The 14596-nt window shown below is 67.9% G+C and overlaps 6 protein-coding genes across 6 annotated transcripts; 3 read left to right on the forward strand and 3 right to left on the reverse strand.

The window, feature by feature from the left end:
• Positions 1-6: 6 nt before the first annotated feature.
• On the forward strand, positions 7-1503 carry RHOBADRAFT_631 (uncharacterized protein; the record flags this gene model as incomplete). Its single annotated transcript, XM_018418451.1, has 5 exons — positions 7-169; positions 337-588; positions 733-1000; positions 1104-1290; positions 1378-1503. Coding segments are annotated over 5 exons (996 nt in total), but the record flags the coding sequence as incomplete, so codon positions are not given.
• A 301-nt stretch (positions 1504-1804) lies between these two features.
• On the reverse strand, positions 1805-2502 carry RHOBADRAFT_66745 (uncharacterized protein). The gene is made up of 5 exons (XM_018419065.1): positions 2454-2502; positions 2290-2387; positions 2148-2208; positions 1972-2074; positions 1805-1888 (listed from the first exon to the last, which is right to left on the reverse strand). The coding sequence occupies exons 1-5, from the start codon at positions 2454-2456 to the stop codon at positions 1869-1871; spliced, it is 285 nt and encodes a 94-aa protein (XP_018269765.1). The 5' UTR covers positions 2457-2502; the 3' UTR covers positions 1805-1868.
• Positions 2503-6509: 4007 nt separating this feature from the next.
• Positions 6510-7466, forward strand: RHOBADRAFT_45675 (uncharacterized protein; the record flags this gene model as incomplete). Its single annotated transcript, XM_018414646.1, has 4 exons — positions 6510-6582; positions 6744-7007; positions 7073-7200; positions 7275-7466. The coding sequence occupies 4 exons, from the start codon at positions 6510-6512 to the stop codon at positions 7464-7466; spliced, it is 657 nt and encodes a 218-aa protein (XP_018269766.1).
• Positions 7467-7729: 263 nt separating this feature from the next.
• RHOBADRAFT_66747 (uncharacterized protein) lies at positions 7730-9063 on the reverse strand. Its single transcript, XM_018419066.1, has 6 exons — positions 8959-9063; positions 8760-8853; positions 8640-8695; positions 8298-8444; positions 7925-8148; positions 7730-7808 (listed from the first exon to the last, which is right to left on the reverse strand). The coding sequence occupies exons 1-6, from the start codon at positions 8986-8988 to the stop codon at positions 7736-7738; spliced, it is 624 nt and encodes a 207-aa protein (XP_018269767.1). The 5' UTR covers positions 8989-9063; the 3' UTR covers positions 7730-7735.
• Positions 9064-9786: 723 nt separating this feature from the next.
• On the forward strand, positions 9787-11787 carry RHOBADRAFT_38327 (uncharacterized protein). The gene is made up of 5 exons (XM_018413515.1): positions 9787-9820; positions 9895-10184; positions 10259-10565; positions 10645-11460; positions 11544-11787. The coding sequence occupies exons 1-5, from the start codon at positions 9806-9808 to the stop codon at positions 11727-11729; spliced, it is 1614 nt and encodes a 537-aa protein (XP_018269768.1). The 5' UTR covers positions 9787-9805; the 3' UTR covers positions 11730-11787.
• On the reverse strand, positions 11749-14124 carry RHOBADRAFT_54910 (uncharacterized protein; the record flags this gene model as incomplete). Its single annotated transcript, XM_018417559.1, has 5 exons — positions 11749-13158; positions 13241-13509; positions 13576-13650; positions 13728-13861; positions 13941-14124. 5 exons carry the CDS (start codon positions 14122-14124, stop codon positions 11817-11819), a joined length of 2004 nt encoding a protein of 667 aa, XP_018269769.1. The 3' UTR covers positions 11749-11816.
• Between the last annotated feature and the right edge of the window lie 472 nt (positions 14125-14596).

The raw sequence follows: 14596 nt of genomic DNA on the forward strand, positions 1-14596 counted from the left end.
GACCTCAAGGTCCAGCCTCTCGAGCCCACCGGCGCCCTCGACCAGTTTGAGCGCGAGGAGCTCGCCACCGCGCTGGGCGACCGGTTCGCGCCCAACGTCCGCCTCAAGGAGATCCTCGCCCTGCCCAAGGACGAGGGTGACGCCATCCTCCGCGACCTCACGATCCTCAGTGCGTCGACTCTTCCTCCCGAGCCGGCGGCCCTCTCGACGTCGCGTTGGCGACGGTCGGACCCTTCGAGAATCGCTCGCTGACCTTGTCCTCTTCCCCTCCCTCCCTCCTTCTCCGACCTCGCCTTCTTCGTCGACCTGGACAATCCCTCATCGCGCCTCTCTCAGTCTCTCTGCGCGGCGTCGTCTTCTTCCAGGACCAGCACGAAATCGTCCCCGAGGACATTGGCCGCCTCGCGCTCCGACTCGGCGAGCTCGCCGGCAAGCCCGAAGACTCGACCCTGCACATCCACCCGACGCAAGAGCTGTCGGAGAGCGGGCTGCCTCTCGGCAAGATCTCGTCGACGCCGGACAAGGAGGGCCGCCAGATCTCGTTCGCCGAGAAGGGCCTCACCTCCTCTGGGTGGCACACCGACGTCGGTGCGTCCTCTTCTCTCTCCCTCACTCTCCCATTGGTGGCCTCGGTGGACCCCTGAGCGAGCTCGACGTTGGAGCCTGCGCTGGCTCGACCTCGACCGACCTTCCCGACCTCGTCGACTGACCTTGCCAAACTCGCGCCCACAGCTTTCGAGCCCCGCCCGTCCCTGTACACGATCCTCCAGATGCACACGCTCCCTCGCGTCGGCGGCGACACCCTGTGGTCGAGCAACTACGCGGCGTACGACCGCCTCACGCCCCCGTACCAGCGGTTTCTCGAGGACTTGACGGCGCTGCACGACGCCGAGCGCTTCAGGGTCCAGGCGCGCCAGAACGGGTTCAAGCTGCGCACCGAGCCGCGAGGGAGCCCGCTCAACCAGGGTGACGCCTTCCAGGCGAGCCACCCCGTCATTCGGTTCGTCCCTCTCCTTCCTGTCCTTCCTCCTTTCCTCCCTTCTTTCCTGCGGTCCATCTTCTCTCCTCACACTCGACTGACACTCGTCACTCTATCCCTGCAGCACCAACCCCGTCACAGGCCTGCGCGCGCTCTACGTCAACCCGACCTTTACGACCCGGATCAACGAGCTCGGCGTCGACGAGAGCCGCAGCGTCCTCGACTTCTTGTTCCGCGTCCAAGTCGAGTCGCACGAGGCGCACGTCAAGTACAAGTGGAAGAAGAACGACCTCGCGATCTGGGACAACCAGGTGCGCCCGGACCTCCTCTTTGTTCTCCTCCCTCCTCTCGGCTCTCTCGGACCTTTCACTGACCCTCCCTCGTGCCCTCTCTCACAGGTTGTCAACCACCTCGCGACGTTCGACTTCAACGAGCCCCGCGCCGGCGACCGCGCCGTCGTCGTCGGCGGCACGCCTTACTTCGACCCGGCGAGCATCGGCCGCGACGAGTGGCTCGCGCGCAAGGCCGCGGCGTGAGGCGCCATTCTCCTTGTACAGTCTCGAGCTTGCAAAGATGTGTGTAGTGCCCTTCACTCGAGAGAGCGTCCGAGTCGGGCACGGCGAGGTGCGAGAACGGGTCCGAGCGAGGCAAGCTCTCCTTCTCTCGAGGTAACGACGACCAAGCTATGCAGACGAGCATGACCTGAGAGCACTCTGTAGCACATCTCGCTGACTCGAGCCGGGCGAGCACAAAGCGAGCAGAGACCCAGCCTCTCCTCCTCGACCGCCTCGCGCAAGAAAGTACTCTCGCCTCGAGTCCGCCGAGCCGAGAGAGAGAAAGGACTGCACTGTTTCTACATGTTAGTACATCGTCGCCACCACCGTCTCGCTCACCGCTGCTTGCCCGCCTCTGCGCGCGCTCGAGAGGTCCAAGGTCAGCTCCGTCGGCGAGGAGGAAGGACGAGAGAGGAGGGAGCGAGAGGGGGGACGCACCTCGCCGAGTCGCATCCTCGAGAAGCTGCGTGTCGACTGCTGCCCGGGGCAGCTGCACGTAGCGCACCGTCGACCCTCGGATGAAGCAGTTGCGGACCGCGACCTGGAGGAGAAGGGGGAGGCCGTGAGCTCGTCTTGCGGGACAGCACGAGTCGCAGGGAGAGTTCAGGACGGACCATGTGTGGGTAACGCTCCTCGTCGAGGACCTGGATGTTCTCGAGCTTGATGTTGAGGAACCTGAGAGCCGGGGGGGGGGGAGGGGGAGCAAGAGGTCAGCGGGGGACGACGGCAGCGAGGCGCAGGGGAGAGTGGACGCACTGGTCGACGCTCTTGAGCTGACCACGGATCTGCAGGTCGTTCTTGAGCTCGACGGTGAGCTCCTGGTCCTGGAGCGTCTTGAGTACGGAGAAGATGAGCTGCTCGGGCGGGCGACGTCGTCAGCGGGGCGCGCTTGTGTAGAGTCGAGAGGGCTTGGAGCGCACCATGCTTGAGTCTGGAGGGGTCAAAGGCCGAGCTGGGGGTGAGGGCGACGGTGTCGGAGGGCCGAACCGGCGTCGACGAGCGGCAGCACTCCGACGACTCCCTCTCTGCGTCGTAGCAGCCGCCAGAGCCGTGTGGACGGCGTTCGAGGCTCTAAAATGCAGTGCAGCTGCCCCCTCGCGCGCGCAACGCAGTCGCAGCTCTCCTCCTCCTCGCTTCTCTCACGTCGCCTCGATCCTGCTCTCGGCGACGGCCACGAACAGCTAGCTCGCAGGTCGTTCGGTCTGGACTGCACACAGAATCAGGATTTCAGTCAGATCGGACTCGGGCACAGATGGGTTTGCTACAAGGGGCACAGCAGGTCGAACAGGCTTGTCTCCTCGAGTCGCTCCTCCTCCTCGCTCGCAACGCCGTTTTACGCGAACTTGCCCCAGCCGTATGCCGCCGCGATGATGACGACCATGAAGAGCACCTGCTGCTGCGTAAAGTAGAGGTCCTTGCTGAGGATGAGCATGGCGTTTTCCGGGACGCCGTCCGAGCGGGTCCGGGTGCTCGTGCTGGGCGCCGACGACGAGGACTGCAGACGGTCGAGACGGTCAGGAAAGACTCGACGACGACGACGAGACACGAGAGAAGAGAGAGAGAGAGAGACGCACGCTCTGCTGCCCGCCAAAGTCGCCGCCCTCCCGCGCCTTGTCCGACACGCCGCCGTCCCTCGCGGTCGACGTCGAGCCTGCGCCGCCCTTGGCCGCAGCGGCGGCGCCGAGACCGGCGACGCCGGCCGCACCGAGCCCTGCGACGGCCGCCGTGTCGGCGCCGCCGCCAGGAGCGCCCGAGCTGGACGCACGGCGCTCGAGCTGACGGCGCTTGGACGGCGCCGCACTGCCGTCGCCCGACGAGCCGATACCAGCCGAGGCGTTGATCGTCTGGTCGACAAAGTTGCCGTCGAGGTAGACGTCCTCGGGCCCGTCGCCGTCGGCGCGCTTGAGGCGCAGGGTCGCGCCCTTCTCGGAGCGCACCTTGTCGCTCCACTCGAGCTGGACGAGGACGTTGCCGTCGGGCGTCTCGACGCGCGAGACGGTGGCCGCCTCGGCAGGTTCGAGCGCGAGGTCGACGCCGCGAGGGTACATGCGGCCGCTCCACGCGAGCCACGACACCTGGCGCCCGTCCTGCATCGTGCCCTTGCCGTCGCCGCCGACCTTGAAGGTGACCTTGCCGATGCGCACGTCGTCGCCCGGCGCCGACGTGCCGCGCAGCGAGGCCGGGCCCGAGCCCCACCGGAGGAAGTGCGGCGCGAAGCCGTACGAGTCGATGAAGGCGCCGACGCGGCGAGGCGCGAGCGCGAGCTCGGTCGTGAGGATCTTGTACGTCGCCGGGTTGAACGTGGTCGAGGCGCCGACGTCGAGTTGCGACACGCGGACGAGCTTGACGGCGCTCGAGCCGACGGGCTCGAGCGAGTAGCCGACAAAGTCGACCTTGGCCTTGTTCGAGCCCTCTGGCGCCGACGCAGACGACGAGTCGACCGAGCGCGTGACGTAGACGATCGGGCCGTTCGAGTCGGCGGCGTCCTCGCGCTCGACGCCGTGAGCGACGACGTGGTGGAACGGCCTGCGAGCGAGAGTACCAGTGTCAGTCCCACGCTCGCGCACGAGCCGACGAGAGGAGAGAGCGCGACGCACTTGATCGACGGGTAGATGCCCTTGTTGACCTCGACGAAGACGCCCTGGTCGCAGGCGTTGTCGAGCTGGGCGATCTCGACCGACTCGATGCGCGGGTCCCCTGCGGTGCGAGAGCGTCAGAGCGCGCTCGTTCTGCTCGAGAGAACGAGAGAGAGAAACAGGGAGGGAAACAGAGAGAGATGGACGCACAGATGCGCCTCGCCGACTCGTTGAGAAGGGTGCCGAGCACCTGCTCGGTCGTGACCCGCTCGATCTCGGCCTCGCCCTTGACGATGGGCAACGCCTTGCCGGCCTGCTCGCCGTCCTTCTCGCGCATCCACACCTTGGTCCCCTCCTGGTCCTTGGCGGCGCGCCACCCGGCGCCGCCGACGCCGCCGGCCATGGCCCGGAACAGCTTGGTCGCCGTCTGCACGGCGCCGTAGCTCTCGGCGTCGCGGTCCATGGCGACGTGCTCGGGCAGGCCGACGGCCGCACCGCTGTTGGCCGAGCGGCTCGAGCGCTTGCTCGACGTGCTGTCGCGCCGGCGACGAGGGACGCCGACAGCGCCGCCAGCGATGGACCCGGCGTCGCCGCCGGCGATGGAGCCCGACTCGGGCTCGTGCGGGACGAGAGGCGGCGCGCCGTGCGTCTTGAGGTAGTCGTCGATGCGCGTGATGACGGTCGGGCGGCGCGCGAGGTACTTGGTGGCGGCAAACGAGGGCATGAAGGTGCGGACGTTGACGTGCAGGCTGTTGGCGCGACCGAGGAGCGACGGTCAGAGTTGCTCGCGAGGCCGAGGATGAGAAGAAGGGACGCACTAGTACGAGACCTTGGTGCCGTCGTCGGTCGGCTCGAGGACCCAGCCGTTGAGGGCGATGCTCGCGCGGACACGACCGGCGACGCGAGGGACCTTGGGAGTGACGACCGACGTCGTCGCGAAGCAGATGGTGCCAGTCGGCGAGCCCTGGACCTTCTCGACGAGCGAAAGGTCGCGAGTCCTGCGCGGCGAGAGTGGGTCGTCAGGTTGAGAAGGCCGTCGAGAGCCGACTCGAGGTGAGCGAGGGGACGCACGAGGATCCGGCGATACCCTTCATGCACCTGTAGAGGTCGACCGAGAGTCAGTCACAGAGTGCGAAGCGCGAGAAGGGAGAGAGGGAGCGCACATGTAGGTGAGCGAGGTCGACTCGTTGAGGTTCTCGACGAGCGAGCCCTCCTTGTACCTGCGTCGACGAGTGCGTGTCAGCCCGGGCCCGAGAGCTCGTAGGAGGAGGAGGAGTAGAGAGAGCGAGAGACGCACCAGTCGTCCCACAGCTTGCGCGTGCCCATGACGGCAAAGACGGCGGTCGGCGCAAAGCCCTGGATGTCGAGGACGCCCTTGAACACGGGCGCGTAGTGGCCCTTCTTCTCGCTGCGCCCTTGCGAGACGTAGCTCTTTTCGCGCGTGGCGTACACGGTGCAGCCCGTCTTCTTCTGGCGCAGGGCGAGCTTCCACCCGCTGTCGGGCGTCGAGTGCAGGTCCTGGAGCTTGGACATGGCGCGCGTCGCGGCGTCGACGTAGGTCGAGGCCGAGGCGACCGAGCTGTCGCTCACGGCCGAGGGGCGACGGCCGAGGTCGTCAAAGTCGGCGTCGGACGACTGCAGAGGGAGGAGGATCAGTTCCTCGCGCCGTCGAGTCGAGGACCGAGGGAAACTGAGGGCGCACGTTATCCTCGTCGGCAGAGTAGTCTTCATCGGCGCCGTACTCGGAGCCGTACTCGAACTCGCTCTTGTTGGAGCGCGACGACTTGATGCTGAGGCGCGAGGAGCGAAGGCCGGCGAGAACCATGACGGGCAGCTGCGGGTCTCGACGCCTTGTCAGCTGCGTTGCTCCTGAGTGCGACTGGACCTGCGCCCGAGAGTGGGAGAGAGAGGGCGCACCGGTTAAAGTGCGAGTGGTCGCCGTCGGGAGCGAGGCGGTGAGGGTGGTGCGAGCGGCGGTGCGAGTGCGCGCGCGAGGTGATGAGGCGGACGAGGTGGGGCAGAGCTGTCGAGGGTGCTCTGCTAGCCGGTAGTGGGTGGAGCGAGAGAGCAGGGAGGAGGAAGGACGAGCCAGAGGTGGGGGAGCCTCACCGTTCGGCGAGCTCTTCTACCTCGCCGGGGCCCGCCTGTTTCTCCACGGAGTGAACCTTATCGCCCCGCGGCTCGGAGTGCTCGAGGGGAGGTCTCGCGCCTCGGAGCCCGTTTCCCGTCGTCCTCGCCTCGGCAACTCTCCTGCACGCTGCACGACTGCTGAGCTGGACAGCTTGCAATGCACAGCATGTCTGCCGCACCAGAGTGCCCTGTCCAGAGCCGCCGTCGCTGAGGCTCTCTCGTCGCAGTCGCCGACCGCTCGGCCTGTCTCCTTCCACAACCACCGACGCCATGGCGCAGACCAGCGACGCAGAGCTCAAGCCGCGCTACAAGTCGACTCTGGCGCCACCAGCGTACTACCACGGTGCGCCTCGCCCTCCCCTCCTCCCCCGCTCGACGTCCAGCTGACCCGCTCCTCGCGACCCGCCGGCCTCGCCGAGCGCTTCTCCGCCTCGGTCCTCCCGACCCTCTCGCCGCTCTTCGACGCCCTCCCTCGCCCCGCTCGCGCGCTCGAGCTCGCGTCAGGCCAGGGCACGCACGTCGCACTGTACGCCCGCTCGCACAGCGGCATCGCGTGGCAGCCGAGCGAGTGCGACGACTATGGGTGCCGCGCGGTCGACGAGACGGTGGAGAGGGAGGGCGTCGAGGGGGTCAGGAGCGCGGTCAGGGTCGACGTCATGGAGGACAAGGGCTGGGACGCTCTGCGGCGGCGGCTCGACGAGGACGAGGGCGGCGAGAACGCGGCGTACGACCTCGTTCTCGGGCAGAACTTCATCCACATGATCCCTTGTGCGTCCCTGTCTCTCTCCCTGTCGTCGCTCTCGACCCACTCACCCGCTCGGACCCGTTCGCAGTCCCCGAAGGCCCGCGACGCATCTTTACGAGCCTCGTCTCGCGCTCGCTCGTCTCTCGGTCGGCCAAGCTCGTCCTGTACGGGCCTTTCAAGCACGACGGCGGCTTCTACAGCGACTCGGACGAGGCGGTGCGTCCCACTCGCTCCTCCTCCTCCCTCTCTCGCTCGTACTGACCTCCACGCTCCCTCTCGCGCGCCCGCAGTTCGACAAAGAGATCTCGTCCCGCCCGTCATCGTACCCGCTCGGCCTGCGCTCGATCGACGCCCTCGCGCACCTCGCGGCCGAGTGCGGCTGGGCCCTGCGCGAGCGTACCGGCGTCGCCAAGGGCAACTGGGTCCTCGTGTTCGAGCAGGCGCGAGGGACTGGGTCGACCCTGGGCGAGGACGAGCCGTAGTGCTGTATAGAGTGCGAGCACGGAAAAGGAGATTACAAAGGGACTGCTACGGAGAGAACGAGAGCGAGAATGGGTGGAGAGATCGCGAGAGAGAGAGAGAGGGGAGGAGCTGCGGGCAGGGTGAAGGACTAGCGAGACAACGAGGCCAGATGAGAGAGAGGGCGACTCTAAGCAGAGGATATGGTGAGAGACGGCGAGGGAGGAAGGGGCTCGGGGCGAGACGAGGAGGGTCGGTGCGTCGTCGGGGCGCGCGAGGTCGGCGACGCCGCTCAGCACGAGCAGCCGTAGCTCGAGTCGGTGTCGTGCGCGTTGATGCGGATCGGATCCGGGTAGTCGTCGAGCCTGAGGACGAGAGAATGCGACAGTCAGTCGTGATGGCTGCGGAACAAACCTCGTGCAGCGGGCCGTCGAGGACGGCGCGCGGTCCGAGATGTGCGAGGACGAGCCCGACGACTCACACGTCGGCGTTTCCCTCCTGCTGCAGGGCGTTCTTGCACGCCGCCTTGAACGCCTCCTCGACGTTGGTCGCCTCCTTTGCCGACGTCTCAAAGTACGGGATGTTGCCCTTCGAGTTGCACCACGTGAGGGCGCGCTTCTGCGACACCATGCGCTTCGACTCGTCCATGTCGACCTTGTTGCCGATGACGATGAACGGGAAGTTGTCCGGGTCGCGCGGCGAGGCCTGCGAGGGGCGAGAGGAGGGAGACGGGCGCTAGGTCAGTCCCTCGAGGAATTGCGAGCGGCGCGCATGCTTGCCTCAGGCTCGACATCCGCGCATCCGCCGATGCAAGGACTCGAGCCACGCAGAGGAAGAGATAGCGCCGGACGCACCTGGATGAGGAACTCGTCCCGCCAGCTGTCGAGCGTCTCGAAGCTCTTGCTCGAGTTGACGTCAAACACGAGGACGCAGCAGTCGGCGCCGCGGTAAAAGGCGACACCGAGCGACTGGAAGCGCTCCTGGCCGGCGGTGTCCCACAGCTGCGCGTGCGAGGCGAGGCGAGGTGCGGGCGGAGGTGGGAGGACGAGGAGAAAGGGTTGGGGCGAGAGGGGCGTGCGTGACGAGGCAGAGGGAAAGGGAAGCAGGAAGGATGTCAGCGACGTCTCCTCGGTTCTCCTCAGGTCGAGGGGACGATGCAGGGCAGAGTGCACGAGGCGGAAGGAGGGACGACTTGCCTGCAGGGTGACGAGCCGGTCGTCGGCCATGACCTCCTTGGTCAAGAAGTCGGCACCTGTCGGGGTTACGAGCTGTCAGGGATGCTCGTGTGCTGTGCGTCAGAGGCGGATGGGACGCACCGATCGTGGCCTTGTACTGGCCGCTGAAGCGCCGCGAGACGAACTGCTGCATGAGGCTCGTCTTGCCGACGCCGCTGTCGCCAAGGAGGACAGTCTGTGGGATGATCGCAAGGCACGCGGAGGCCCACCGCTGGTCAGCCGGGCTGTGCTGGGCGCAGGAGGGCAAGGGGGAGCGAGAGGGGGGAGGGGGAGGACGCACCTTGAGGAGGACCTTTCTGCGGGATGCCATGGTTGCGGGTGGGGCGGGTAGCGGGTAGATGACGCTGGCGGTGCTCGTGAGGGTAGTTGGGCGGTCACACGGGGCGGGCGACAGGCGGGGGGGTCGAGCGATGAGAGGCGAGGTGGGGGCGAGTCGGGGGCGGCGGCGAGTGGGAGCGCGCGGCGGTGGTGGTGGCAGAGGTGCTCGGCGGGGTGTGCGGTACTGCTGTGCGCCGGACTCGAGCAAGCACGGGCGTCGAGAGGCTGTAGCGAGAGTCACACCGCTGGTCGCCGACGACGACCGTCTCACTCTCGCACCGCACAGCGAGCAGCGGGATAAATCGCAGATCTGCTATGTACTGGACTACAAGAGCTGTGTTACCTCGGCATGGCCCTCGAGAGCGGCGAGGGACGACTCCACCTCGGCCAGCTCTCCGCGAGCGAGCTCGAGCTCATCAGTCGCCTCGCTCTCTACACCACCGGCTCCCTTGCTGAGCACCATGCCACCCGTCAAGCGCGCACCAGCAGCCGACTCGGCCAAGCCTCGCACCGCCAAAAAGCCGCGCACCGCACCCAAGCCCACCTCGTCCGCCGACCTCGAGCCGCAACCCGCACTCGGCGACAACCTCCGCCAGAGCACCGCCCGCCCAAAGGACCGCGACGAGGACGAGCTCAAACTCGAGGAGGCCGTCTTTGGGCGCAGGAGCGGCCAGCCCGACACGGGCGTGTACGACCTCGCCCTCGAGGACCTCGTCGGCGGCCGCAACAAGCGCACACGCGCAGGCGACGACTTCCTTGACGAGGTCGACTACGACGATGACGATGACGAGGAGACCGGGCTTGAGCGCATGCAGGACGACAATGTGCGTCCGCTTCAACCCTCCTGCCCCCCTCTCCTCCTCCCGTTCGCTGACCCTCCCTCGCCGTGTGCGCACAGCTCTTCTTCGTCGACGTTCCGCCCACGGCCAGCACCTCTGCCGCACGCGACCTCCCGGGCTCGGGCTCGTCCGCCGCCGGCGACTCGGACTCGAACGACGACGCCGCCGCCGTCGCGCCCAAGCCGAAAGCGCTCGTGACGCGCAACCTGCGCCAGGCGGCGTGGCACGACCCGGCCGACGAGACGCTCCAGATCAGCCTCCAGGGGCAGAAGCGCCTGCGCAAGCTGCGCGACTCGGCCGCCGAGGACGTCGTCAGCGGGCTCGAGTACGAGAGTCGGTTGCGGAGGCAGTGCGTCGCCCGTCTCTCTTCCTCTCTTCTCGGTCTCAAGATCTCGAAGGACTGACTATTACGACGCGCTGCAGGTTCGAGAAGCTGCACCCGCCACCGCAATGGGCTGTCGACGCTCGGCGCAAGATCCTCCGCCGCCGGGCCGCCGCAGCGCAGCACGGCGGCAACGCGGCGCTCGCGCTCGACTCGGACGTGTCGGACGCGTCGGACGAGGACGGCATGGGCGAGGGCAGCGCCGACGAGCGCGACGAGGCCGACGAGCTGTTCAGCCGGGCCGTCATCGGCGGCAAGGGCGGGAGGAAGGTCAAGGGCGGCAAGCTCGAGCCGGGCGAGATCGACATTGACCGGGTTCGCGACGCCAACCAGCACGAGCAGGGCTCGGTGCGTCCCATGTCCTCTTTCTCCCTGTCGCTCTCTCGAGAGAACCCTTCCCTGACCTGCCCTTCTCGCGCACTTGCAGGGCCCCGTCGTCGAAATCGGCTTCCACCCTCGCGCCCAGGTCCTCTTCTCGACCACGTCGGATCGCCGCCTGCGCCTGTTCCAGGTCGACGGCACCGACAACCCGCTCCTTCAGACGCTCCACGTTCCCGAGCTCCCCATCACCTCGGCCGCGTTCCACCCCTCGGGCTCGTCCATCCTCCTCACCGGTTCGCGCCCCTTCTTCCTGTCGTACGACCTCCAGACGGGCCAGACGCTGCGCTCGCCGCGCGGCCTCCTTAACGCCGGCCTCGGCGGGTCCGACAAGGCCTCGACCGGCGGCGCCGGCGGCCTCGAGCGGTTCCGGTTCTCGCCCGGCGCCGGCGACGTGCTCGCGCTCGCCGGCCGGCGCGGTTACGTGCACCTCGTCGACTGGGGGTCGAGCGGCGTGTCGCGCGGCGGCCAGGTCCTCGGCGAGGTCAAGATGAACGGCGCCGTCAAGGCGCTCGCGTGGCAGCGCGACGGCCGAGAGCTCCTCACGCTCGGCGACGACAGCGAGGTGTACGTGTGGGACGTCGGGACGCGCAAGTGCGTCGACCGGTGGAGGGACGACGGCGGGTTTGGCGCCCAGGCGCTCGAGACGAGCCGCGACGGCAAGTGGACGGCCGTTGGCAGCTCGACCGGCATCGTCAACGTGTACGACGACGCGAGTCGGACGGCGACGAGCGAGCAGGGCGGCGAGCGCAAGGCGCGCAAGGCCGTCGAGAACCTCGTCACCGGCATCTCGACCATGCGGTTCAACCACGACTCGCAGCTGTTGGCGCTCGCGAGCAAGACCAACAAGGACCAGCTCAAGCTTGTGCGTCTCTGTCTCTCTCTGTGTCCTCTCTTTTGCGCCCGTGCGCACTGACTGACGTCGCCCTCGCACGTCCCCTCTCGCAGGTCCACCTCCCGACGTGCTCAGTCTACCAGAACTGGCCCACGCAGCAGACGCCGCTGCACCACGTCACGTGCGTCGACTTCAGCAAGGGCAGCGAGTGGCTCGCCGTCGGCAACCAGCGCGGCAAGGTGCTCCTGTACGAGGTCAAGCAGTTTGCGAGGGGGACGAGGGGGAGGGTCAAGCGGTAGTCGGCGAGGGCGAGCGAGGGACGGTGCTGCAGTGCGACGGACGTTGCATTGCGCTTCGAGACGACGAGAGAGAGAGAGACAGGGCTGCTACGACGAGGACGAGAGACGGTTGCTGCCCAGCCACTTGCCGCTCTGCTCGCGCTCGAGCCTCGTCTGCTCATCGTCCGCCTCCTGCTCTGCCGCCGCTCCCTTCTGCGCCTCGTCCTTGGCGGCCGCAGCAGCAGCAGCAGGGGCGACTGAGCGCGCCGACCGCCCGCTGCGCACCGTCGAGATGGTCAACTCGCGCTCGAGCTCGTCCATGAGCCGCGTCGACTCGCTGTCGTCGCCCACCCCTGCGCCGTCCTCCTCCTCTGCGGCCGCACCCTCGCTCGTCGGCCGCACACCTCCCTCATCCTCGACCGCCGCCCTCGACGACGCGAACGAGCTCGGCGAGCCAGGCTCGCCCGGCAGCGGGAGGAGCTTGTCCCTGCTCGGCCGCGCCGCGGCGTCGACGACCTCGCCCGCAAAGCTGCTGTGCCGGTCTCGTCCCTCGAGTGCATCGGGCGTCGGGACGAGCACGGGCGCAGCGGCGACGGCGCCGTGTGCGTCGAGACTCGGCGCGCTCGAGACGGTGAGCGAGGTTGGCGCGGGACTGGCGGACGTCGGCGGTGGGTGGGCGGGGGCGGGGCCGGCAAAGGGCATGAAGGAGAGGCGGGGAGAGAGGGGCGAGGCGACGGCGCTGGCGGCGGGCGGGCCGGGGAGGACGGCCGGGGTTGAGAGGGTCTGTGCGGGCGCAGGCGCGGGCGACGAGACGGGCGAGAAGACGGGTGGGAGGGCAGGGAGAGACGGCGTGGCGGAGCTGACGTCGGTGACGGCGGCGGGCGCAGGCGGATAGGTCGTCGGCGCCGGGTCGTAGAGCGCCATGGCGCCGGGCGCAACTTGAGAAGGCCGCCAAGTCGAGTCGGCGCGCAGCAAGCCCGTGCCCTCCTCGTCGGCCCCGTCCGCTCGAGAATAGTCGTTGCCGAGCGTCGTAAAGCTGCGGAAGCTCGCCGCCGAGGACGACACGCCGCCGTCGACGACGCTGTCCGGCGCGCGCGAACTCGCCACCTCGGCCTCGTACTCGTCGCGCGTCTGGGCGCCGGGCCACGTGCTCGCGATGCTGTCGACCCGGATGTGCCCGTCGACGCCTTTGCCCGGCGCGTACGCGTGACCGACGCCGTCGGCCTTGTCGTTCTCGAGGTCGACGTCAAAGACGGGCGTCGAGAGGTACGTCGCCGAGTGGAGGAAGAGCTTGCGGGGTGGCTGGTGCGACGACTTGCTCGTCAGGGACGAGGACGAGCTGTGGAACGGCGTGACGAACGCGTCGACGAGGTTGGCGCCTTGGCGAAGGCGCAAGAAGCCGCGAATGAGGACGAACGGCGTGACGACGAGGACGGGCAGGCCGGCGACGCTGCATGCGGCGAGGTGTCAGTCATCGCGCTTACTCAGATCCCTTTGACTTGCGAGACAGAAAGAGAGAGAGAGAGACGCACACCCAGTGAACGACGACGACCCAGATCGGCACCTTCTCACCGACGGTCTCCTCGTACAGGCCAAAGCCCCATGTCACCTCGAGTCCTCCGACGGTCAACAGCGCGACGCCGAGCGCCATATGCATCCAGTTGGACATGCGGCGCTTGGCGACGGGAAGCTCGCGGCCGGTTTCGGCAACAAAGCGCTCGCCGACGACTTGGCGGTGGTGCGAGTAGAAGCCGAGGAGTGCTTGGACCGAGAGGGCGCCGAGGAGGACGTAGCCCGTGATCTGTGCGCGACGACTGAAGGCGTCAGGAGGGATGCCCGGCAGGAAAGCAGAGAGGGAGAGACGAACCTTGTGCTTGAGGTCGACCTCGCCGCCCTCGCCCTCGCCGTTAGCGGCGACCACCGCGATGACGACGGACACGACCTGTAGATCGACGATTTATAGCGCGAGCCAGTCAGGCTCCTGAGGACGACACCCTCGACGGCGAAACCGAGACGCACCGTCGCCGGCGCAACAAAGTACAGCTGCATGCGCCAGTGCGCCTTGAACCACAGGTTGCCCCAGCTCTTGCCGACGGCGGCGATGACGAATGCGAGCGGCGCGACGACCTGGAACGCGACGAACCCGAGGACGGCTGCGAGAGTGCGAGGAGGAGGAAGGGGGAAAAGAGGGTCAGTGCGGCTCGGCGAGAAGGGGCGCCAGGGCGGACGCACCGTGTAGAGCCAAGAGCCGCGCGTAGTACTGTGCGTCGGCTGCAGCGCTGTCGTCGCTGCTGGGCGTCGAGGCGCCGAGGGCCGAATGATCGTAGCGAGGCTCGAGCGCGAGGGCAGGTGCGCCGGGCGAGGCGAGCGCAGCCGTCGCAGCAAGGAGCGCGAGTGCGCAGAGTCGGCGCAGCATGTCGTGGTCGCTCCAGAGCTAAAGCGTGAGAGCGGGAGCGCGAGGCGAGCAAGAGACGGACGGCGGCGGCCGGCGAGCAAGCCGGAAAGTCCGCGAGGACGGACGGGCGCGCAAGCGAGGCGGACAGGGGAGCCAGCGCACACACCTCTTCCGCTGCCGTGTGCGAGACGCGCAGATGATCGAGCGAGAGGCGAGGACGAGAGGTGGCGAGCGCAAGGAGGCTCGTGCGCACTCGGCCCTCACGCTCTCGCTTTCGCTCCCTTGGCCCGACGCAGACCGTGAAGCGGAAAGAACTGACTACTCGGATTGCAGACTGCTTCGTGTCGTGAGAGGGACGGAGGAGGGGGAGGCAAGCAAGAGCCGGACGCTGGAAGGGTGAGGGGGAGGTGGAGGAGGGGGGCACTGACAAAGGGGGAGGAGGGGAAAGGACGTCCGGCTGTCAAACTAGGTGCTAGAGACGTAGGGTGTCGTT

This window comes from Rhodotorula graminis, assembly GCF_001329695.1.
Source record: "Rhodotorula graminis WP1 unplaced genomic scaffold RHOBAscaffold_10, whole genome shotgun sequence".
Taxonomy (NCBI): Eukaryota; Fungi; Basidiomycota; class Microbotryomycetes; order Sporidiobolales; family Sporidiobolaceae; genus Rhodotorula; species Rhodotorula graminis.